The following is a 25,095-nucleotide window of genomic DNA, read 5'->3' as shown; positions in this document are numbered from 1 at the left end:
CCAGGCAAATGGGCAGGGGGTTTCGCTCTGAGGAGTTCATCCAGCACTGTGGGCACCTGGGACCATAATATGCAAGAAATGATACCACTCATCTCCTCTTTGTCCCGTGAAGATGGGGTCAGGACACAGATGCTAAGTAAGTGCAGGTGTCCTCACAAACCCATCTCCATGGATTCTACCTGAACCCTTCTTGGCAGTGGAGAGAAGGTGGGCCGACTCTGACCTGCCCAGCCAGCACACGTGTTTATCTTCCTTGGGCAGGTACCTCAACTAACAAGGCAAACATTGCTAGCTAAGCCAGTGGGTGGACTTGACTCCAGTATCTGTATTTGCATTTTGGAATTTTGTTTCTTATTACCTTTCTATGCTATCCACAGTGTACACTCCTAATAGGTGTTCCCAGTGGATATTCCTAATAGAAATTTTATTCCTAGTAGACAGAAGCTGAATTTACTGAGTGCTGTTAACTCTGTGTAACAGACGATGATGCTAAATGTTTTCCCTGCACATGTCTCCTAAGTGCTCACGACAAGCCCGTGAGATCAGAGCATCTGTAACCTGCCTCTCGGGCAGTGTGACCCCAGGGATCATCAAACTGCCTTGAGAAAATGCATACGAACATGGCTTTGAAAAAGCTATTTGAAAATCAACGTGAGCTTTTCCTGATGTTATCATCTTGCATACTAGTAAAATGTTTTTAATGACTTCTTTTTTCCAACAAGGATCTAAGATTATTGATGTGGGCTTTTTATAATAACTAAGGCAAAAGAGTCAAGTGCTTCCTAGTTCCTGAATGCATCTTCATTCTGGATACGTGAAAGATTTGTAATCTTAAAATGTCCCGCTCTCCAGAATCGCTTCATTCCATACCCCTGCCCCCACCCTTCCCCCCTAAATGCTCCAAGTCCTCAGGAAGGCCTTTTCTATTTTAAGAAACCCTCTCTGCTTCCCAGAGACTTACCCTTAAAAACTGGTGCTCCTAAAGTCACAGATTGGGTACAGTAAAAATGATGGTGTAAGAGAAAGAAGCACTATCTTTTCCACTTAATTTTCCAAGAAAGTATGGAGATACCTAAGCAGAGAGGGAACAAATTCCAGTATCAATGTGGCTGATGTGGGAGACTAAATAATCAGAGATGCTATTCCTCCTAGCCCGTAAGAGTAGCAAGGCCATGAGCTGTCTCACTCTTTACAAAAAACAGAACAAATGAATGCAGATCAATGTGACACACCCCACATGCAACCTCCACATTCGGCCTCTTTTCTTCTGAAATACCACACCATCCCCATATTCCGTGTTTTAAAATTCTGAGGTCAGTGAAAAATTCTCCACTGTAATAAAGCCAAACTCATCTCACTCCACTGCTTTTTGAGAAATAGTTTATCAAGTCCATGTTAACAAATCTGCGTGCGGTTAAACATACACTGGCTTGTTTACTTGGTGAGATAAAAACCACAGTCTTCCTCCTACTTTTTATAAAAGGCTATTTCAATGGGTCTTAAATCCTCATGTCATGACAATGGAACCACCAAAATTCCTGTGCAACGTAGTCACTGTGCTTTTGAAACTACGTATTAACAGTAAGTAACGGGAATTTACTGGGATCCTGCTTGAATGGGAGCGCTGCAGAATACATGCTGTAATCAGAGTTTAAAAGATAGTTTTGAAATGCAGTGTCTCGGCCTTGCCCTTTGTTATGAACAGTACTTTCTGGAGAAAGAGAAAGCTGAGCCTGACAGTTTTCAAACCAGTCTGTCTCCCCTAACTCTGTAACACACAGCCTGCCCAAATCAGGACTTCGTTCTTTAGTCCTGCCACTCCACAGACGATGGAGCAGACAGACGTGGTACCAGCACGAGAGAAATGGCCACTCTCAGGAAGTGAAAGTAATACAGTCCCATTTCCTGTACATTCCAGGGTCAGTGCATTAAGGAACCACATGGAAGGATGTGGGTTACATTCCAGGATACCTTTAGGTAAAACCTATGCTAACCTGTTAGATGGTCTCTGTCCTTTACCTGAAAATCAGGAGATCAATTGCATTATCTAGCAGTCTATCAGAGTATATACTTTAATGGGGGTGAGATGGCCTAAAGCTCTTTGCAAATGAGAAGGAGCAACTTTTGTGGGGTACCTAAAAATCAGAGGTGGACAACAAGTTGCCATTTGCCCAAAGAAGTTCACACGTCCCTCCTGAATTAGAATCTAAGTGTCTCAATCTGCAGAGCAACTGGATGAAGACAGGAATTCACAAATAACATTTAAAAAATAAATCTAAAAAAATCATCCTTCCGTTTTCTCACTTTTCCCACTGAAAGTCTATTTTTTGTCCCTTATGACCCCCGATGTCCAAGGCTTGGTATCCCTATGTCTAGGAGCCAGTTAGGCTGCCATTCAGAGGTCCTGAAGGGTGAATTGAGGTGATACATGTGTTAATTAACTAGACGGTAGGAATTCATTCACAATGTGTATGTATTTTAAATCACCATGATGTGCACTTTAAATATCTTACAGTTTTGTCTACTATACCTCAATAAAGCTGAAAAATAAAAATGATCAGTGGTTGCCAGGGTTAAGGGAGGAGGTAGGATTAAAAGGGGGAGCAGAGAGGGTTTGGGGGACAGTGAAAATGCTGTGTACGATACTGTAATGGTGGAGATATGTCATTATATGTTTGTCCAAATCCACAGAATGTGCAGCACCAAGTGTGAGCCCTAATGTAGGCTCATGGGTGGTGACGACGTGTCAGTGCAGATCCACCCACTGTAAGAAATGTCTCACCCTGGTGGGGATGTTGACAGTAAGGGAGCTGTGCATGCGTGGGGCAGGCGGTATAGGGTTTCTCTCTACCTTCTGCTCTATTTTGCTGTGAGCCTAAAACTGCTCTAATAAGCATGGTCTATGTTTTAAAAAATTGTTACCTATACTAAAAAAAAGAAGTCTGAAGGTAGGGTGGACTCCCTCCAAGCAGCTTGCTTCCCCTCTACCGTTCAGTAAGCACAGGGGCTGACGCTGGGAATGCAAGTCAATTCACTGCCTCTAGACCAAATGGGGCCAGGGATGATACATGTTTACAAGAATTTCTTTAAAGGTCACAAAGCTGTTTAATACCAACACAGCAGGCAGCAAAACCATTCCTGCAAGTGACGCTAAAAATATTTACTGACTGTGCAGAACTAGGTGTTGCATTAGACACAAGTGACTGAAAATGGACACGAAGCTTTTTTTCTGGAGTGATGAAAATGTTCTCAAATTAAATTGTTGTGATGGTTGCACACCATATAATAATTAATAAGTATATTAACAATAATTGAATGGACAAGTTTCATAGTAGGAATGTGTACCTCAATAAAGCTTTAAAAAATGTATCAGATGGCATCCATATCCTTCAGAAAGGAAGTCAGGATATTTCAGGGCAACTGAGTCAATCTACTAGATGAATTTTCATCTCATTCTAAATGCAAATATCCTTAAAAACCAGCCCAGGATGGCCAAGGTATGGAAATGACTCACATTTCTATCTGATTACTAGCAAAGAGGACAAGAAGACACTCAGCTCGTAAGTTTCTCCTTGCAGGGTGAGGTGCAGGAAGAGGGACCTTCGTCTGCACATGAAACCCCTGGAATGGAACCCCTGTTCATGTAGCCAGTGCTGGTAGAGGCCTTATCCACCAAGACTAGGTGTGAAAGGAAAGGAAATCATGTTCTCAAAAATATCACTGCCTGCTTTTTATTCTCTGTCTCTCCCCATAGGAAAATAAAATACCTAGAAATGTTTTAAAATGAGAAATAGAAAAGCTTGAAATTCATAAGGAAGATCCAATCAAGTAACAGTCATGGATGGTTTTTCTTATAAATGCATAGTAGCACCATTATTTCATACATGGTTAAAGGCAGGCATGCAAATGACAAGTCCCTGATTTGCCCTATAAAGGAGAGGAGCAAACCGGTCAGAGAGGTGCTTGGGATGTCTTTTAAGATCTGGATCAGTGACTGAAGAGTCAGATGATTATTTTGGAATGCCTAGGGACTGCTGGCAGATGCCCACTGCCCTGGCATCAGTATTAAGAGCCCTCTCGTCACTCTTAATCTTTCCTGATTTGAACAATAAATTACATGTTCAGCTACAGGGGTGAATTGAGGGCGGACTGGGCCATGCTGATCCCTGCAGCGTCCTCAGTTGTGCCCTGGTGCTGATAACTGCTTGTTAAGCAGAATGAAGCTCTGTAGCCAAGATAAGGCCCAGTGGCCAGGGAGCCCACCCTTAGAGCCATGGGGGATCTCAGAGTCCAGCACATGAACATTAGAATCATCTGGGAGGCTTCGTGTTTTTTTAAAGACTAGTGCCTCGCCCCTGCCCCTGGAAATCCTGACATACACACCTGATTAAGACAGCCTGACCTTGAGTACCCACCTGTGTTTTATGGAAAAACCGAGGTAAAACATCACTCCTTAGTGACTTGCTGGAGTTCACTTGGCTGGCGTTGCAAAGACAATACAACAGGCCCCATTTCCCAATTTCTACTGCCTGCTGGGACCCCACATCTAACTCTCAGGCTCACACCCAAGCTGTGCTGATGTAATGACCACCTCCTGTGACAGCTTTCCTCCTCAGATGCCCCCAAATCTCTCACTTCCAACATACTGTCACCCACTTGTAAATTAGACATCCTACCAGGCTGGGCTGGGCCTGGAAGTGGGTTTGTTTTCCTTGTGTTTTCATAGATGTTCCTTCGTTTAGAGCTGAGACTTACACTCCAAACCTGTCATCCATTATATGAGGCCCTTTTTAACACCATTCACTCAGCTAGGCCAAAGTAGTTCAATCCCTAAAGGTACTTTCTCCAGCATCTAGATGCCTGAGGCTATGTGGCTCTGATTACCCAAGGCTTTAGAGCTGCTTGTTCATTTAGGTAGAATAAACTGGTAGAGAGAGGGGGGTTGATAGCATTTTTCAGCTTCATATAAATGTCTTTCTGTGGCAGTACAAGAAGCCCATGGGAAAACAGCGACAAAGCTGGCTCAGGGTCACTGTGGTTTCTTGTGCAAACGGATATTATAACTCCTACCTCTGTCTCACCTATTAAATGCCAGATGGCTATGGCAAAACAATAGGTTAACATCTCTCCTGGCTCAGAAAAATTATGCCAATGCAAAGTGTATTGGCTGAACAATTGTTTCCCTCCATTCCATACCCTGCTATTGCTATATTTTCTCTTGTCCTTATCCTACATGTACCTGAAAGAAAGGGACCCATCTCAAAGAACAGGACAGTTTCTATTCTTCATTATATCCAGGACAAGGGATGTTTGGGCTAATATGAAATAACTATGTAATCCTAAGAAGCATGTCAAGATTTCCCGTCTTAGGGTACTATATTAGTAATAAATTATACTATGTGCACTGTTACCTAAAATAGCATTCTGAATGACATTAGATAAGAGTTTCGCTCGAGTGTTCACGATATTCACCAGCAAAGAGGGACTGGGGATGTTCTGTCTAACAAGTCTCCCTGTTCGGGGGCAAAGGCAGCCCTCTTCTATGACAGCTGCTAATGAATAAAAATGCCTCCGAAGACCCTTGCTTTGCAAGATTCTCAAGATGAGATGCTACGTCACTGTTCTCAAATGCAAACTTCCCAACCACCGTATTAAAAAAACAACAACAAAAAACCTCAGTGTTGTCAGCTACTAAGGAAAACAAGTTTCCTGCATGAATACTTTGCTGTAGAAGTCACACTGCTGATATCACCCAATAACAGGATATGTTCCAAGAAGACCAGTGGCCACCACTTTTCAAGATGCACAGTAAGTAAAGTATTTCATCTCAGTTTAAAAACGGCCTGTTTGGTTCTCAATACTACAAACAAATCAAACAGGATGAGTTTATCTGCAATACTAAGCTGACATTATATCCAAAATTTAGTTTACATGTGTACATCCTTTGCCTTTAAATCCATTTGTGGGGAAGGTGGGAGCCACACAGTCCCTGATTATCAAGATTTGATAAAAAAAACAAAAAAATATCAGAGACTCCCCCTCTAAATAATGTACTATAGATTTCTGCAAATGTCTTATTTTAATGGGCTTCCACTGTTCTTTGAATTGACAGAATCAAGACTATCTGTCCAAAAACACGCTCTCTTGGTTGCATATACCTGGAAATATTCTAAAAGCCAATGAATTATACAATTTAATTGAGTGAATGTATGGTATATGAACGATGTCTTTAAAAAGCTGAAATGTTCTTTTATTTCAGCAAAAGTTTTTTAAAAAAATATCACACACAAGAAAAAATGAAAGTTCCCGGTTTGCTGCATAAGCCAACTGTCTGGCACTATTCTGGGTGCTTACATCATCCCGTAACTACATCTGCCCTGGGGGTGCTCTTTAAGGACTGCTGAAAGGTACTTTAACTTGTCTTTTTTTTTTTTTTTTTTAATCTCAACCACAGAGGCAGGATCAAGAGTGAGGGAAGGGGCTGCCACATTCAGAGCTCACTTGGAACAGGGGCTGATCACAGTCGGGGTGGGTGGGTAAACCAAGGCGACGTTCACACGCTCGCTGCCGTTCTTGGGGCAAATGATCTCTGCCACTCCTTCTGGTCTGGGCTGACTCAGCAACTCCCCTGCAGAAGGAGAGAGGAAGACGCATTAGTGACACTTGCCTTAAGAATGGGACCTCTTTATGGGGAACTACAGCACTCGGGAATGGGGAAGAGCCGGAGGGCAGGTAGGTAGGAAGCAGAGGGTCTCAACAGCCAGGGAGCAAACATGCTGTTGGAGTAAACGCATCGGCTCTGCTCCTTCTCTACTGCCTAGCTTCTCCTCCGCGTTGCTGTGTGGAATGTTCTAGGGACGAGGGCAGAAAGGCCATCTTTCTGGACAAAGACAGCATCTGCCACTCTTTTCCTCATCTTCCTTCTTGCAGACGGACTCTGGAGATCTTTATGTAGATGTAGGGCAAAATGCGCCAGGGTCCCCAGAGCCCAGGGAAGCAAGGGCTGCCAAGGAGATGCTCATAATTAGGATTCCAGGCAGATGGGATTCGGGCAGGCGGCGGCAGTCTGTCAACACAGCCCTGCATCAATGGTCTGGAAATGCAGCAACTAAAGGTGTTACTAAGGTAAACAGCCCAGTTTCATATTGGCAAGAGGACTTCTGGGTAGGTCTGTGTATGGATTTGAAAGGATCAACATAATACTCTCTGATGAGTAATGAGGTCTAGTAAAAACAGACAATTAACTTAATGGATTAGCACAATACCCAGAGGAAATCGGCATACGCTGCCCACCCCGGATGTGACCTCTCCAACTGGCTCATGAACTCCCTAAGAGGAGGCGGCTCTGCGCCTCAGTTCCTCTCCCCTCATCCACTACCAGCTGCACCCAGCCCTTTCTCTGCTCTCACCCAGACAGAATTCAATAAATGGCTTTTGCTGATGGCAGTTCTCCCTATGGCCTAAAGCCCCCGACTTAAACCTAGAGAGAGAAGAAACCAAACAACAGACACGAAACATATGCCAAGTGGTTAAAGATGCTACCCAAGGTAAAGCTTTGACTCTACGGTAGCCATCACTTGTACGAATGATTTGACATTCTAGAGACTTCAAAGTATACGTCAACATGTGATGACATAAAAAATCCTTTGCCTCAAAATACTGTATTTCTAAAAGCCTCGCCTTCAGCAGGACTCCCATTGATAAGCATGCCCTCGTGCTCGCACTGAAGCCAAAGCTCAAATATGCATCTTGTTTCATTTTTACAATGTCCTTATATAAGGTTTAGCCACATTTTACAAATGAGGAAGCTGGTGCTTGGGAGGTTATGTGGTGTACCCCGAGTCAAGAGCTAGCAGGTGGCAGGATGTGACCTTGGGAACCCACCACCTACTAATTCCTCCCCAAAGCAGGGACTGCTTCTTTATGCCGGAACACATCTCTCCTAGAGGAGCAGTCTAAAAACATTTTAAAATAATGAACTAAGCATTGACATATTTGCGATTTTGTGAGACATTTGTTTCCTGGCTTGAACATTTTTATATGGCTTTGCACAATATGAACTGAATATAATTTGAGTTCCTTAACCCAACTACTGTAAACACCCAATTACTGCAAAAATGAATTCAGCTCGATTAGCTTGTATCACGGGTACATGGGTAACTGCTACACTCCAACACCAGGTAGGAAAAGATTCTGAAATCTAAACATGCAAGCAGAAAATATAAATATTAAATGCTATCAAAATAATAAAATGAACCAAAGCAACAGCATGTTAAGAGCCGGACTGAAACTTGAAAGCTATCCAGTCCAAATACACTGTATAAGTCAGAAGCTCTCTGAAATTAACAGATTTGCTCCAGGCCCACAGAGAGCAGAGCATCCTTACATTAACCAGCCCATCGCATACCATGGGGCTAAAACTACCAGAGGGCTCTGAACACCTCTGGTCCTGGCCTGCCCTCCCCTGGTTCCTCCTCTGGTATTTTCATTTTGTGCTTTCTGTCCCAACGTTGCCCCCAAGGCTTGAACATAAACTGGGTTCTCTAGTTTCCCCAGAGAGCTCTCTCCTGGTTGGCACTGCACCTGCACCCAGGTCTCAGCCCTGTTATCCTGAGCGCCCAGGATAACAACTGCAGATTTGAGCCACCGCCCAGGCGCCCATCCCTGGCATGGCCAGCTTCCTTGCTGGGTCTACTGCAGTTCTGGTGAGAAGACCAGTTTGCCAGAGAATGTGAAGGAATCTGCAGTAGACTGTTAAGCATTGGTTATCAATTTCTATTAGGCCAACAGCTTTATGGTCCCCCACCCGACTTCCAGTATCATGCAGGGCCAGGTCACTGGTGTTGTCTGGGGCCCACACCTAGCAGGGTTGCCAGCCACAGAAATAGCAGGCAGGCCAATGGCACTGACAAGTTTCCCACATCCAAAAAAAAACTCACTCAATTCTAAAGAAAAATGCACACCAAGTGGAACAGTTCACACATCCCAATGTCTGTGTATGCCCACAAGCCACTGCATGGTGCCAGCGCTCTTAGGATTTAAGAAATGTGTCCCATTGCTAGATTAAGAAAATTAAAATAAAAGTACAGCCATTCACTGCATATCTAAACAGGGAGGTCCTGCTGTGTCTGAGGGGCTACAAGAGACACGGGACATAGGAGTCCCAGGCAAGGCCTCTGATGGGGAAGGTCTCGGCATGCAAGAAAGTCAAGTGCACAAAAAACAAACTACCGTCCTGCGTGCTGGGAGCCCCCCAGGAAAGTTGTGAGATGCTCAGAGGAGTGTGATAAGGTAAGACATACTGATTTGCAGGACTGGAAGCGACCTCGCAGAGTAGGGAACACTGACCCAGTAACATTCATTATCAGAGTGGAAAAATCATACGTGCACCATTCCTTACCATCCCTGGCCATGCATGCGAAGCTAAAAGACAGATACAGATTAACCCCAAAACAACAAATGATCACAAAGTGGCTAACATTTACTGAGCATTTATTTTGTGCTTATACTATAAATGTGTCATCTCAGTCCTCATGACAACCAACCCCATGAAGTACCTACGATTATTATTCCTAATCTACAGAAGAGAAAAGTGAGGCTCAGAGAGGTTAGGTGTTTGCCAACAGTCACAAGGAGTAAGTGACAGTGCCAGAAATTAAACCCAGGACTATCTGACTCCACTCTTAACCACCGTATAATACTGTCCTGGGTGGGGGAGGGTGGGAGTGTTTTGATGACTAAATTACACAGCATGTGAAAAATGATAAACGTTATATCTGGCATCTAGTAAGTTCTTGACACTATTACTATAAAATGTGATAACTTGGTGATGGGGGGAGTCTAGTAAACATAATATTCCTCATGTAATTGTAGATTAATGATACCAAAAAAAATGTGATAAATGTTTTAAAAAGCTTACTCTTCCAACTATGTAAAGAATTTGTATAAAACTATGAATAGTACTCAGATCCTCTATGACAAAGCAAGACACAAAGATCAGACCATAAATTATCTACATGCAAAATATCATCTCACAAGAAATTTGGAAATTTCAAATGAAAAAAATTTAGATTTTTACACATCTGTCATCACCAGCAAAAGCATTACTGCAAAAAAGAGAAATCCCAGAGTTGGTTAAAGTTACATTTAGAGAAAACACATTCGCAATATATAAGGAGAAATACACGTGTGGCTTGGCGTGACTCCATTTTGGCACTTGCTTTGAGGAAGGAGGCCTTCTTTCTGACCAAAATTATACAGTAACTGCTCATAGCAACAGTATTTATAAAACAGAGAAAACTCGGTAACTCTCTCAAATGTCCCACAATGGGATAATGATTAAAACCTATGACACAGTAATACGGAACTCTCTGGTCATTACAAATCATGAGACTGACATTTCTCTGTGGAAATGTAAACTTGAAATGACATTCTAATTAGAAACATAAATGGACAAAGAACACAGATGGATTTACAGCGAAAAGGGTCACTCAAGATTAAGAGTTTATTTTTATGTTTGAGTCAATAATAATAAAAGAAGACTAAAGTACGGCTTCCCACTTTATTGGATGCCGGCTTTCAGTTGCGATGCTCTCTCCTGTGTTGCAGATGTTCTATTCCTGGGTAGCATACAATGCCATCAGTCTTTGTGAACATGCAGAAATCTGGCCTGATGAACAGAACACAGCTTTGAATGAAGCTGTATTCGCCACTCCACTGTCTCCTTGTGCCCATTAAAGTTATGAAAAACTGTTCTTAATTACTTGGCCTCAGATTTCTGGCACTAAAATGCTAACAAACTCTTAATCAACTGTTTTTTTCCCCCTGTGGAAGAACCGTCCCAGTTTTTAAATGATTGTTTTAAAAGGGAACAGAAAATGAGTGAAATGAGCTCATCTTTTTCCGCTCAGCATCACAATTCTCAAATATTGGGCACATCACGTGAAATACTAAACATCTCTTATAATGACAACCCAAAGCACAGTATTTAAAACCCTGAAACATTTCTTTTCAGTGCAAATAAAACTCACTTCCTGATCCAGGATAAAGTTATGAACATCCCTCAAAACAGCAAAAGTGGTCTAGAAATGAAAATGAACGGTTATATAGGTTTTATTAAAGAAAGAATTATCTATATGTTTTCATGCCTCTTTCAGTTCTAATGTCCTACAGTTCACACGCTTTTGCCCTCCAAAGTCCACTGCTGTCTTCTGATTAAGTGTGACTGTGGATGGAACTGCAACAGGCTACACACACGCATGCTTCCCACATCTCTGCAGGGCAAAGGCAACCTTGTTGGAAACCGGTGGTTGCCCACTTTGCAAGCCCACCAGGTTATCAGAGGGAGTAGAGACTGGAGACCTCCATGGCCATTTGCACATGGGAGAGAAAAGCCAGAGGGCTAAGCGAGCACCTTGTTGCTCAGCTGCCTTATTGCAGTTAAGGGGAGGGTCCCCGATGCCTGCGTCTCATCACACCCCAGTGTCTCCCTTAGGAGAAGTGGCTCCTGCTTGGTAGCTGCTCAGAAGAAATAGAGAGACCAGGTTGTACTTGTCGGTAGTCTTGATTTTTAAAAAAATCTAACTGCAAAGTGACTATGGTCTCAGCCCTTTGATTATGAGTTAAAATTTTTTAGCAGAGAAAATGATGTGCAGGAAGTAGCAAGTCTGTGTGAAGAGCAGAAACATTCTTCTGCCCCCAAGCCCAGGACTGTGCCCACCTCTGACAGTCACCTTTTTCTCAGAACAGCAGTAAGAACTATGTCTAAGTATGGAAATAAACCCTTCCCTCCTTCAAGTGCCACTTCATAATGGCCAATGGGAATACATGCAAAATTTTAAAGATAAATTTAAAAACCAAGGAAGTGGGTCATAAATGTCATTTAAAGGCATTTTTCCGTCATAGTAAAACTAAAGGTGAAGTTTAAAAGTAAATTTAAAATGAAAATGAATTAAAGATACACATAATTTGGGAATTATTTTTGGAAATTTTACCATAACTTTTAAGAAAACAGGTGATATCAGTAACCTGGAGTCAGGAATAGTTTCAATGGCAAAAGACATGCTAGTATAAACAAGTGAGCAAGGTAAGAGGAGAAGTCTAGGTCCTTGGCCTGGCTTTGCTGCTCAGTTCATGCATTCATTCAGTGGATGCGTACCACCCCCGTTAATGCTGGGCAGACACGCCCAGAGACTCCAAGAGAACAGGGGTTACGGGACACAAAGATCCCTGACTGCAAGGAGCTTATAGTCTAAAGTGGAGGCTAGTAAGGAGCAAACTTGGAACTAACAAAAACTTGTGACTCAGATCATGAAACCAGGCTGATGTAATGGAGTAACTGGGTGGCCGCTTGCCCTGGGCTGTCCTGGATGCCTGAGGAAGGGACATTGAAGCTGAAATATGAACAAGAAGTGAGCCATGGGAAGAACTTTCTAGGCAAAGGGAAGCGTAATGCAAAGTCCTGAAAGTAGGAGAGGCTTAGCTGCCCAGAGCAGAGCCTGTTATGGGGACGAGGACGAGGGGAGGATGTATGGCAGCGAGGGCCAGGTCTTGGGGACTCTGCAGGCCGGGCAGAATCATCTGGTTTTCATTCTCAAAGGTAAGAAGCCATGTGGACAAATTTAAACAGAGTAATGACATCTGAGCCGTTTTAAGCTCATTCTGGCTGCTGTGTAGGGTGGTAAGATGAAGACAGGGAGACCAATGGGAGGTTTGGGCAGCAGCCTGGACAAGAGACAGTGGAGACCTGCTTAGGGAGATGCTGGTGGAGACAAGAGACTGGGGTATGTCGTGCAGACCATCAATGGGACTTGGGGATGAAGTGGGTGTGGGGCTAAGTGGCAGAGAAGAACCAAGGATAATTCTCAATGTTTGGTTTGAGAAACTGGCAGATGGGCGCACCATTTCTCCGCTTGCTAGACTGAGAAGAGGTGGTGTGTGGGAAGGGGAGAAATTAAGAGTTCGGTACCTACCAAGTCAGATTTAACTGTTCAATGCACATGGTGACAGATATTAAGTATGCAACTGCACACACAATCCTAGATTTTGCAGGAAAGGAGCAAGAGCATGGCTTCATAAAAGAAAACAAACTCCTTCCAGAAAAAGGACTGATAGGCTGTGCCAAATGCTGCTGAGAGGACGAGCAAAATAACAAGGGGAAGGGACCACTGGGTTTGGAGGTCACCAGAGGATTCAATACAAGTCGGACCAGCCGCAAGATGGGCAAGGATGTGGGACTGAAGCAGCCTGAATCAAGAACGGAGGCGAGGCAGCGGAGACCTCTCCAGGGACAACCTGCCACGCAGGCTCTGAGCTGCTTGTACCACATCGGCAAAAAATAATTAGGGAAGTGGATTTGCTCACCTCTGGGTTTCTTCCAGCTCTAAGGCTCCCCATGTGAATTACCAGAATGAATGGGCAGGGTGATGGAGGAGTGAGTGGGGGGCCGAGTGTTAGGATGAATGCAAGAACCCAAGGCTCAGAGGATAAAACAGAGAAAGAAGTCAGGACAAAGCCCCTGGAGGGAAATGTGATGAAGTGCTACTTTGGAAAGAGTGAACTGGGGTGTCCAAGTGTTTTCCATGGTGGGCTCCACAAATAAGAAAACCATTTGGATGGCAGACATCTCTGTTTTAAATAACAGCATGGTGAAATAACATCTGCCTGCCATTTAGAACAGATTTTTAACCCCAAATGTAAAGGCAGTCTAAAACATTTTAATCGCACCAATCAACTGAACGTGTATGGAATTGCTGATCCTAGAGAAATCATAAAAAATGGTTTGGCTCTGGAGTCAAACAGCCTTAGTTTCAATCCTAAGATCTACTGGCTGTATGATCAGTCAGGGTCTAGGGAGGAGACAGAAACCAGAGAAGGGTTAATGTAAAGGATTATTAACTTTTTATAGGGAATTTACTGCCAAGAGAAGAGAAATCTAAAGAACACCCTAAGGTGGATGGACATTATCCAAGGAAGAAAAACTTGGGCGTGGGTGGGGCGGGGGCGGGGGCGGGGGCGGGGCCCTCCCCAAGGCAGATCCAGAGGTGGCTGGACAAGATAATGGGCTGCCCCTGGGGACGGCAGAGAAGTCTGCAGGGTTGCCCCAGGCCAGACTAGTCCCCAGTCCGCTGGAAAATGTCCTGTGGGCGCAGACAAAATTCCCTGGAGAAGCTGTCTAGGGGCAGGGGCATATGCTATCTACTACTAGGAAGCTGGGTGGGAGTCCTGGGAAAGCTACCCCAACGGGGTGCTGCTGAATTCATGGGGAAGCCAGCTGGGGCACCGTCAAACCCCCTGGAAAGGTGCCCATAGGAGCTGCTGCTCAACTCGCTAGGAAATTGGCTGGGGTACCCCTCCATTCAGCAGGCATCTTCTTGCTGGGACACTGGGCTGTCACTAGGATGCCTGCAGATACTGGCCGGCATTCAGCCACATACGCTCTTAGGGAGCTCTGGGGTCCAGAGGGGGGTCCCAGACCTGCAGGGAGGCTACATTCTTCCTGTGAGCAGAGTTCACTTTTGGCTCAATTAGTTTCTCTTGCAAATGAGCTGAACTAACAGGACCATTTAATAACTGGATATAAAGGTCTGAATTCCAAAGGCAGCTGCGAAAATCTAAGCCCTCAGAAATGGTGCACCTCTTCTAGCACTGTTTTCATTTTCACCACAGAGCCCTGCAGTTCTTCAAAAGGTAGGAATCCCTGAGTTCTAGGCCATTGGACAAATGACATTTCCGTCTCCAGCCATTTGTTAGGTTCTCAAGTCCAGTTTTGATTCTGAATGCTGGGACTTCTCTTTTAAACAAAACAAAACCAGAAACCCTCAAATGTCCTCAGTGCCTTGAAGCTGTGGGGACAGTTTGTAAAATCTTACCAGGCGGGAGCATAGGCTACGGCCACAGAGTAGCCAGCCGGCTGGGTGTTTCAGGGGTCCAACCCAGCACCCATTTTCAGCGAGTTTCCTGGTCTTCAGGCTGCGCTAAACAAATGAAATTTCAACGTTTCACTTCAGTTTCTTCCCAACACCCTCCAAGGCAGTGGCAGTGGTGACTGTTAAGGGGAGAAGGGAAAACAAAGGTCACGCTCCAGGTTCCTTCTGTGACTCACACAGTGATGCTGACCTGTGATACCCTCAGACTCTCCTGATGAGTAATGCAGTCAGGTGGGCCCTCACCCTGGGCACAGATATAAATGCCTGACACCTTTCTTTTTTCCTTTTATGGGAGGTACTCTGTCTCAAGTGAATAAGCTCAGTTTTCCTTGCTGAGCCCAACTCCTCCTGACAAAAGATGATTGCCCAAAGAGTAATGTTTGCTTACTAACCCCATGAAGCTTTTCTGCTTGCTGAGGGACAGGAGGGGACTAAGGAGCACAGGGGCATCACACCAAGAGGAGCTGCATTTGGTCCATGGCGCCTCCTCCCTGATGGATAGTCAATCATTCAGGTCTCCTTCGGGTCAAAAGAGTTATCACTGATCAACTCTTACCACAGCAGCCCTTCCAAAGCATGTGGCAAAAGTTTAACCAGCAACAACAAAAAAACCTGCTGAAAAACGTCCCTTCAGATCTCCACCTGAGGGGGGACTTGATAATATGGGTGAATGTAGTAACCATATTGTTTTTCATGTGAAACCTTCAATATCAATGATACCTTAATAAAAAAAAAAAAGAGTGTGTATCAATGACACCTTAATAAAAAATATATAAATAAATAAAATTATTTAAAAAATTAAAAAAGAACAAATCTCCACCTGCATTTTGACACTTCTGGCGTATTACACCCTCACACTGCCATTTCCTGATGCCTCTTGTCTCGTTTGTATTTTCATCCACACACACCCAGCCCCCAGTACTTTCCGACTGCTTCCTCAGGGCTGGCTCGCTGACAATCCCTTTCCTCCTGGCCCCACTTCCATCAGCTCCTGCAGTGCAAGGAGAGCCCATCCGCTGCCCCCCGCCCCAGGATGCTCTTCTGCCTGGACTCAGCCTGCTACAACACCTCCCAGTCTCTGAGGCGTTTCCATCCCCAAATGTTCATCAAAGCCTGGGGATAAGATGCCGGACAGAAACTTCCAGAAGATTCCACTTTGAAGTATGAGATTCCAACAGACACAAAATAAATATTTCTAGGGGCCGACTTCACACCCAGGACAGCAGGTGAACCTGGCTCACGTGGCCTTTATGATCCTGGAGGACCAATTCCTCCAGGGAGGTTGCAGGAAATCTGTGGCACCCACCAGGAAGGGCTTTGCTTTCGGTTCTAAAAGAGTGAACAGTGATAAGACAAAAGATTGGCATCTTCGTCAGTTCCAGATTGGCCCAGAAAATACACAAACTGCAATCACTCAAGAACAAAAGATCCTGTCTTTGGATTTCATATGAGATTTCTCTAGAATGTCTAAAAGTGAACCAGCATGCCTCCTAGAAAGCTTCATGCACCACTTGAAACTTAGATGAGGTGGTTTTACGACAAGAAAGCATTTGTATCAATGGCAAGCACACTTTAAGGACCCACTACCCATGAGGAGTGGTGAGGGCTGTGCCTACAAGGTGTAGACACATTGACACCCGTAAATCAACAACAGGACGTGCTGTGAGAAGGTAAGGCTTCTGAGGCTGAAGTTAGAGGGCAGCTAAGGGCTCCTATGACACTATTCTCTTAGTAGCGACAAAAGAGAAGTGGAATCATCATGCAGATACATCTGTTTCATTGGAGTTATGATCTGGAGTTCACTGACTGGCTGCTGGCTCAGCCCTAACAGTTCTGTAGAGGTCTTACATATAAGTTCTGAAAGAGTGAAAATGCATGTGAGGACTCCTCACCGACACTGAGGTATGATTCCAGTCAAAGCCGAGGCAAGGTCTTCCTGCCATTCACTCATTCCAACTGGCCTCTGAAGAGGCGTGTGCCTGCCACTTGGCTCCATTTTCATCGCTAAGGGTTTATGTAAATACCAATCCACCCAAGAAAGGAAAAATATTTCCCTTTTCTCTGCTCTGGATAAAGTTCCAGCAGACTTGGCTAAGGATTAGACATGCTTTACAGATCAAAGAGTGCAGGCGTCGGGGCGCGGAGGCAGGAGCAGAGCCCAAACCTTCCTCAGCCTTCGGGATTATAACAAGCCCACACTGCTGGACTGAAGTGCTTTCAAAAGGTTACTCTTTATTTGGATAGCCTGTCACCTACTTCTTACTGGAAACAGTTCCAGGCTCGGAGAAGTGAATGCAGACAGTATAAAAGCCTTCACACGAAAACTGTCTCCCTCCAACATTAGTTTTCCTTTCAACTAAAGTGGGAGGAACTTTTATGACCTGAACTGGAATCTGAAATACTGGCCCAGCAACCTTGTCAAGACCGACCTAATTTCGAAGTCCTGAGAGAGTCATCTGAAGTCCTTCAGAGGATCAGAAACCATGTGTCTGCTCCTTGTCTCCTAACAAGGAGGATGACATCTTGCAGAAATTCTTTTCTGCAAATTCATTTTACTTTGAGGAGGAGAAGGGGAGGTCGGGCTGGGTTGGGGGGTCCGAGGAACTGAGAAACCCTGCAGACTTGTGAGTCACTGCGTGGCCTTGGGGCTGGAAGGAACCCTGAGATGGTTCAACTTCCGTGCTCTGCACATGAATAGCTCCCACACACATAAACAAACATGTCAGGGGGACAGATCCCAGCTGGGATCCTCTCCTGGCAAGAGCTGTCCTTTATCTACTCCCCTACCAGGTTTCATTCCCAGGGGATCCAGACTGGACTTAGGCCATTTTAAACACACAAAAAGCATCCATGATGAAATGAGAAGTATTACATCACATGAACAATTGCAACCCGGCACTCCTTAGCCTCTCAACCTCTTAAAAGTTGTAATTGTGAACAAGAAAGAATTCTTTATACATCAACAGCACCTCCTCCTGCAAGCAGATGTAGCCAGCTTCCAAACTGAAGCCTAAATGCACACAGAGAAGAGCACAATCGTGAAAGCATTGAAGCCAGTTAGAGATCCCCAGACAGGACTAGCTACATCTGGGGAAAGGGTAGTCGATTCATGGTGAGGCTCAGACTACACGGAATGGAACCCACCACCTAAGTAGGCCACACGGCCTCAGGTCACCTCGTCCTGAGCTCTTCCCTGAACATCAGGCCAAGATCCACCTACTGAGCATTGCCTCTTGGATAGTGACATGTCCAAAATCAAACTCTTGACTCCCACTGTGGCTCCTTTCCAGGCCTCCCCATATTCATAAATGTCCACTCTATCCTTGCAGTGACTTTGGACAAAACAGGTTGAGTCACTCTTCCCTCCCTTTTTCTCTCACATCCCACACTGAATGCATCTGCACACCCTGCTCCTCTACCTGCAAACCCACCCAGCACGCGACCACTTCACCAGCTCCAGAGCCACACCACCATCCTGGACTAAAGTGCAGCTCCTCTAGCTGACCTGCCCCCCTCCTCCTGGCAGCCCCTGCGGAAGCCAGGGCCTGCATGCAGGTGGGAACGTGTTACTCCTCCGTGCAAGCCCTCTGACGCCTCCTTGTAACTCAGAACAAAAACTCAAGTCCCCACAAGGGTCTGCAGGGTCCACTGTAACCCGCTCCCAGCCATTTCCTGCCTCTCCTCCTTACTCACTCTGCCCCCCTGTCCCAACCACTCAGCTCTCCCTCCAGCCCTCCTGGCTACTCCACGTTTTTGACTTGCTTTCTTGTTTTTCATGGCACTTAATATCCCTCTGACATACATAAGCTCCCCAAGTGTGGGGCTTTCCCTTGTTCACTGTAGGGTCCCAAGCACCTCAAAGAGTGCTTGGTACACAGCAGGCTCCAGGTGTACAGTGACTGACTGAGGAAATCAGGTGAGGAATCCACAGATGGAGGGCACGTATAACGTGGCCTCTCAAGTTCCCTCCGGTCTGTGGTTCTAAATCAGACACTGGTCAGTGCACGGTCAGGCCAGTAGGACCAAAGACTACGCCCTCGGATGCCCAGCTGAGGCAGGTCCCACACTCCCCTGCACGCGCTGCCCCCAGCACACACCGGCCAGGCTCCGAACCAGAGGTGCTCTAGGAAGTCACCCTGCTTTCTACCTTAATTGATTCCTGCATCTTTTTGAAGCTTAAGAGAAAGTCACAACAAAGTCAAGGTCCATTTGGGTAGATTCTAATGCCAACATCTTAAAACGTTCTCTGAATTTTGAAGATTACATCAGAGACTCTTTAGGGAAACCGTTAAGTGTACCTAAAAATGCCTTCTTCTGCACTGTAGCTGGACTATAATTGGAAATGGGTTATTTTGAGAGTGTCAGGGGTGAGGGTGAGGGAGACGGGGGAAAGCAGAGGTGGGTGTGGGTCGGAAGGGGCTACAGCTGAAATAAGGTCCTGGCACTGCCGTCTTCTCTCCCCAGACTCAGCCTCCTCGCACCCATATGCTGGTGGGTGCCCTGCAGGGGCCTCCAGGGGACCCTCTGCAGATCTCTGGAGCTCTCTCCTCTCCAGTCCTGTCCTGCAAGCTTTAGTTCCTTTGGTTCAGGGAGTCGGCCGGGCTGTCCCAGGGCTCCCTCCCTGCCCCCCAGCCTGGACACTCCCGAGGCACTGAGCTGGGGCAGTTATGGGGCTCAACTCATCTGTTTCCCATATCCCAGGAACACTGTTCTTGGATGCCTGATACTCAGGGTCTTGAAAATCATTAATTTATATATATATGCACATTTTTTTTTCTTTTCAGATGAGAGAGTAAATACAGTTTCTGTTACTTGTAGCTGAAAGGAGAAATGTGGCTATAGATTTTGAAGTATGTTTTCTACTGTAAATGAAATAATGTCTTTTAAAATGGAAAACCTGTCATCGAAGTTGAAGTCATAGGCTCTTCTGAAGACAATAAATGAAAAGACAAGTCACAGATTGGGAGAAAATATTTTCATAGCATGTATCTAATAAAGGACTTGTATCAGCATATATAAAGAGCTCTCAAAACTCAATAATAAGAAAATAAGTAACCCAATTAAAATAACATGCAAAAGTTTGAATAGACACTTCACCAAAAAAGGTATACCAATGGTAAATTAGCACATGAAAAGACACTCAGTACCATTAATAATTAGGGAAATGCAAATAAAATCACAATGGGATACCATTTCACACCTAATAAGATATCGAAATGCAAAAGGCTAACCATACTAAATGTTAGTGAGGATGTGGAAGAACTGGAACTCTCCTACTCTGCTGGTGGCATTTCTTGAGAACATATACCTACCATGTGATCCAGCTATCACTTGTAGATACTTCCCCAAAGGAAGAGAAAGCATAAATCCATACAAGGATTTACATACGAATGTCCATGGCAGCTCCATCCGATGTAGCCAAAAACAAGCAACCCAAAAGTCCACTAAAAGGTGAGCAGATAACAAATATGGTATATTCATACCACGGAATACTACTCAGCAATGAAAAGTAATGAACCATGGACATATACAACTTAGGTGAACCTGAAAATAACAATGAAGCCAGACCAAAAAAAGAGCACAAGTCATTCCATTATACAGAACTCTAGAAAATGCAAGCTAATCTATAGTGACAAAACAGAACAGTGGTTACCTAGGGTGGCAGTGGGGACAAGGGAGGGACAGGAGTGAGCAAGAGGACACTTTTGAGGGACAGATATTTATTCATTATCTTGATTGTGGGAATGATTTTAGGGATATATATATAATATATATATATATGCCATAACCTAGCAAATTGTATACTTTCAAATTTTGCATTTTACTGTATACCAATTATATCTCAACTCTATCTCAATTAAAAATAAACAAAAACAAAACAAAATCTGATACTTAACCCAAAACCTGAACTGTCACTAAGAAACACTAATAGGTGTATGTCCTGACCATCCTGCTCAAGAAGATGAAAAACTTGAGATTTCAGGAAGCACAAACTTCACTTACCACAGCCCATGAGTTTCCTGCTAAAGAACTAGGGCATCTGAGAGATCAAATCCATAGAAGGCAGAAATGCCACATAAACATATATCTTTTTGCTGAGATTCATTTTTTCAGCCTTTACTGATGATGACTTCATTTTTGCCTCATGTGAATTTGCAAAAGGAAAAAGTTCATTCTGTGAAGAAATTCAAGCTGAAGCTATACTCAATATTGTAGGAAGTTCTCATGTGAATAATGATTGGTAGGAAATGCTACCTATCAATTGGCTTTTAGATTGGTAGATCAAAGTGGTTAAAGATAATTGATGGTTATCAGCTTTCAAGGAGTAGCACTTATACACAGACACACCAATGACAGCTGTTGATGGACGAACATACAAGCTAACAAATAGGGTAAGTCAAGGCAAACTTACTCCCACCCGCCTGTAATCAACTAGAGACATGGAAGCTTGGTTCTTTTCTCCTCTTTTTCTTCCACCTCAGGAAATGACTCTCTGCCTAGTGCAAGGGTTAGAGAATTAAACCAGAGAAGCGAGACAGGAGCTTTCATTCATCTAACACAATCCTACCAGGCTTTCAGGAGAAGACTGGGCTCAGGCTAAGGAGAGAAGGACACCATCTCCTTTCAGTCTCAAAGCCAAAACTAATCTAGAGGCTAGCTCAAAAAATTAGCTCAAAGGAGCACCACCATCTCTCTCCATCGATACAGGAAATGACAACACTTATGATAAAATGAAGAGAAAAGCTATCATGATAATCTCTGTCATCTATGAGAAAACTTACCCTGGTTTTAATGGAAGAAAAAAAAAATTTCCGTATTTCCTGAGCTGAGAAATCACACCAAATTATATCCAAACTGTTAAATTGAAGCCCAGTGTGTATCAGAGCTTTTCAGTCCAATAAAGACATTTGAAAGAAAAAGTATAGGTAATTGCCGATTGACAAATATTTGACGTTTAAATGTAATAAATGGGCCCCATTCCTCCTGGCAGTGAAGCAAGACTCCCATGGCGTGGGGCCCCTGGTCCCAGCTCCCAGCCTACCGTGCCCCGAGCCCCCCGGCCACAGAGAAGGGGGCTCTTGCCTCCCCTGCCTCCCTCCTCGCTGTGGCCCCAGCCCTCACCTAGCCGTACATCCTCAGCTGTGCACTCCGCTATGGGCTGAGCGCACCAAGACACTAAGGCCGCCAATATGCTTTCTGAACATTGAAGGTTACACGGGCTTTGTGATTCGGCCTGGAAGCCAAACCAGCATTGAGAGCATCGCTGCCTCAGGGCCATGTCTTCTCCCTTCGAGTTAGTAGATGAGAAAGAATTTTTGGAACACAGTCATTCGTAGCTTAAGAACAACCCATACGATCCAACAACAAACCTCTTTACATCCCACAAACCTATTAAAAGGGACTTCCGAAGCACAAGCAATGTCATATATCCACAGGACAACCGTAAGTGACATCAGCGTTCTCTACCTAGTTCATTGCTGGATGCATGCCCAGATTTCCACGGTGCAAGAGCCACAGAACTTTCTAATTTTCCGAGAGAGGGAGCAGGGTCAAGAGAGCAAGAGTACTCTGATACAAAGTCTGGAAGCTGGCGCTGCCCCTTATCCGCTGTGTGACCTTGGGGAGGTCCTCTGGCCTCTCAGAGCCTCATTTTTCCCATCTAGGAACAGTGGACAGTGAATGGAAAATATGCACCTCCTAGAAGTGCTACAAGAATTAAATGATGATATTTGCAACTGACCTTACCCTATGCGAGGCAGAGGAGCAGCTCACTACGTGGTCATTTCTTCCTCATATCTTTGCTAAGCTGAAGCATAAAAATCAAAATTTGAGCAAAAATAATTTCTGTAAGGAGAAGGACCTATCAGAGGAACAAATGAAAAGGCCCTGACATGCCTACGACTTCCCTAGAACTCCCGTCGCTGCCAGTTTATTACAACCCACCTCCAAGGCAGCACAGGCTCTCTGAGCATCTGCCACTTTCTTACATTTCTGATGTTAGTATGAATTTGTATGTTTTCTTTAGAGAGACATTTCCCATTCTACTTCAAGACACATATTCTATGGACATACCATACTGTTAAAGGATGCACTGGCCAAGTCTTTACTTTAGTAATGTTTCTAAAGTGAAAGACTGAAAACAACTCAAATGGTCATCAGGAGAATGCTCGTTATACAGTGGATATCATACAACCAACTAAAAAAAAAGTTACAGCTCCATATGTATCAATATGTCCAGTGTATACATTTTTAACTTTAAAAAAAGCACACAAAGCTGTATGTACATTATGCTACCATTTTGTTTTATTTTTTATTTTTTTGGTGGGGGGGGACTCTCTCTTCCCCTATTTATATAGGCAGATACATATTTGTAGAAACATACTGCATCTCTGCATGGACACCCAGGAATCTGGCAAAACTGGCCGCCTCCAGGTGCAGAAATGAACGGCTGTGGACAGGAGAGACTTTCTTTTCCTATAGGGTTTTTCGTACCTTTTCAAAGGTACCTACCATTTACATAGACTCCCTATTCAATATAAACTTAAATAATCTACCCTAGGGGAAGTTCAGATTCTTTCCTTTTTTCCTCCCTAGAATAATTTTGTGTTTTTTTAAAAAATACTCCTTTAAGCTTATTTTTAATTATAAAAGTTAACATGTGCCAGTTTTCCTAAGTAAATTGCTATAAAAAGGGTAAAGAAGGGATTATAATCACTTCCCGTTTCACCCCTCCTCAAGTACCCAGTGTGTACCCTTCCAGACCTTTCTCGGTACACAGCCACACTGCCAAGGCATACATCCACACCAGAGGCATTTTTCATTGATTTCTTCTCTCCCAGGCAAATCATACCGTGAGCATAATGGTATGCCTTTGGTAAGCTTAATGGTATGCCCTTTTCTTTCATCTGACAGTTTGTTATCTGACAGTCATGTTAGAGCTGTATTTGCTCCCAATTTCTTTATGCATCTAATCTCAGTGTCCTCCCCTTCCCTGCCCCTCTCTTGCCCACACTCACACAATTTCACATAAATGGACTCATGTCACACATTAGCTTTTATTATTAATGGAGCCCTTTTCTTTGTTTGGCTTTTGCCACCCTCTACCTCCCCACATCCTAAGCAACACTAAGTCCCCTTGGAGGCTGAGTCCGCACACCCGGACCCTGTGGTCCTCCCCAGGCCCTCCGCTGGGGCTGGCCATTGCTCCGCGACACCTCAGAGTCAGGGGTGCCCTGCGGAAATGGCAGCCAGCTAGACAGTCAGGGAACCTGGGCTCTGGCCGAGACTGAGGTGTCATTCCACACTCAAGCCCGGGTGTCATTTGCATCATGAATTACACAATCTAAAAGGAGAAGCCACTGGAAGCTTTTCACAAACCCAAATCACACATTTAAAATAAAAAAAAAAAATAGCACAAGTGACAGAAAAGCTCTCCTGCAAGGAAAACTTCTAGCTTCAGTACCTATCCCTACCCTGCTTCCTTTAAAAGCACGCTGAGATGTGAGGTCACTTCCTGCCTGGCCTTCGGTGTGAGAGGGAGCAGGTGCCAGGTAAGGTGGACAGAAAGATGGACAGAGTGGCCTGCAGGGGATTAGCAGCTGCTGTGCAAAGCTTAGGGATGCCTCCAGGGCTCCCTGGCAGGAGGTCCAAGAATAAGGAGGAGGGAGTGGAAGCGAAGGCCACTTACTACTAATCCTATTTCCACCCTGCGTTTCTTGGTTCTAAGACTTCATCACAGGAAATTTCACAGGATGTAAGGAAGTACTTACACGCTTTGTTCAGCAAGGAGGATAGTGCAGTAATGATCACTTTCCTCCCAAATATGCTTGCAGTCCTTATGTCCATAAAAATGTTTACTGACTGCGGGATTCTGAAAATACAAATGGGTCACCACCAACTAGTCAAAATTTGATTGAAGCCAGAGCTGCTCATGTTCCTTCAAAGAGGTGGAGGGGCTTTTGAGCCACCTGAATAAACTAGTGATATTTGAAACGTCACTGTTTCTACAAGGACTTGTCCTAGACCACAGGGATCTCCCTCAGACCCCAAGCATGAGGGGGTGTTAGGTACCATGCAGGGTCTCAAGCAAGGTTTTCGTAAAATCCCATTGATAGCAAGTCAATACTGATAATCCAGGCATCAATAGTAACTTCCAAACATGTGCAAA

The 25,095-nt window shown here is 44.4% G+C and overlaps 1 protein-coding gene across 4 annotated transcripts in view; it reads right to left on the bottom strand.

Moving 5' to 3' along the window:
- Positions 1-25,095, bottom strand: part of MFHAS1 (multifunctional ROCO family signaling regulator 1) — an 80,796-nt gene that overhangs the window by 6,127 nt on the left and 49,574 nt on the right. For 2 of the 4 annotated variants that reach the window (XM_036997523.2, XM_036997527.2), the window contains one exon: positions 6,502-6,628. In XM_036997523.2, the coding sequence (XP_036853418.1) occupies positions 6,502-6,628 (127 nt within the window). Of the gene's footprint in view, positions 1-961; positions 1,073-6,501; positions 6,629-14,870; positions 15,047-25,095 lie in introns of those variants that run through there. The other 2 variants (XR_005055670.2, XR_005055667.2) reach the window with 2 other exon arrangements.

The sequence above is a fragment of the Manis javanica genome, chromosome 12 (assembly GCF_040802235.1).
Source record: "Manis javanica isolate MJ-LG chromosome 12, MJ_LKY, whole genome shotgun sequence".
Taxonomy (NCBI): domain Eukaryota; kingdom Metazoa; phylum Chordata; class Mammalia; order Pholidota; family Manidae; genus Manis; species Manis javanica.
This window is presented reverse-complemented; position numbering and strand designations above follow the sequence as displayed.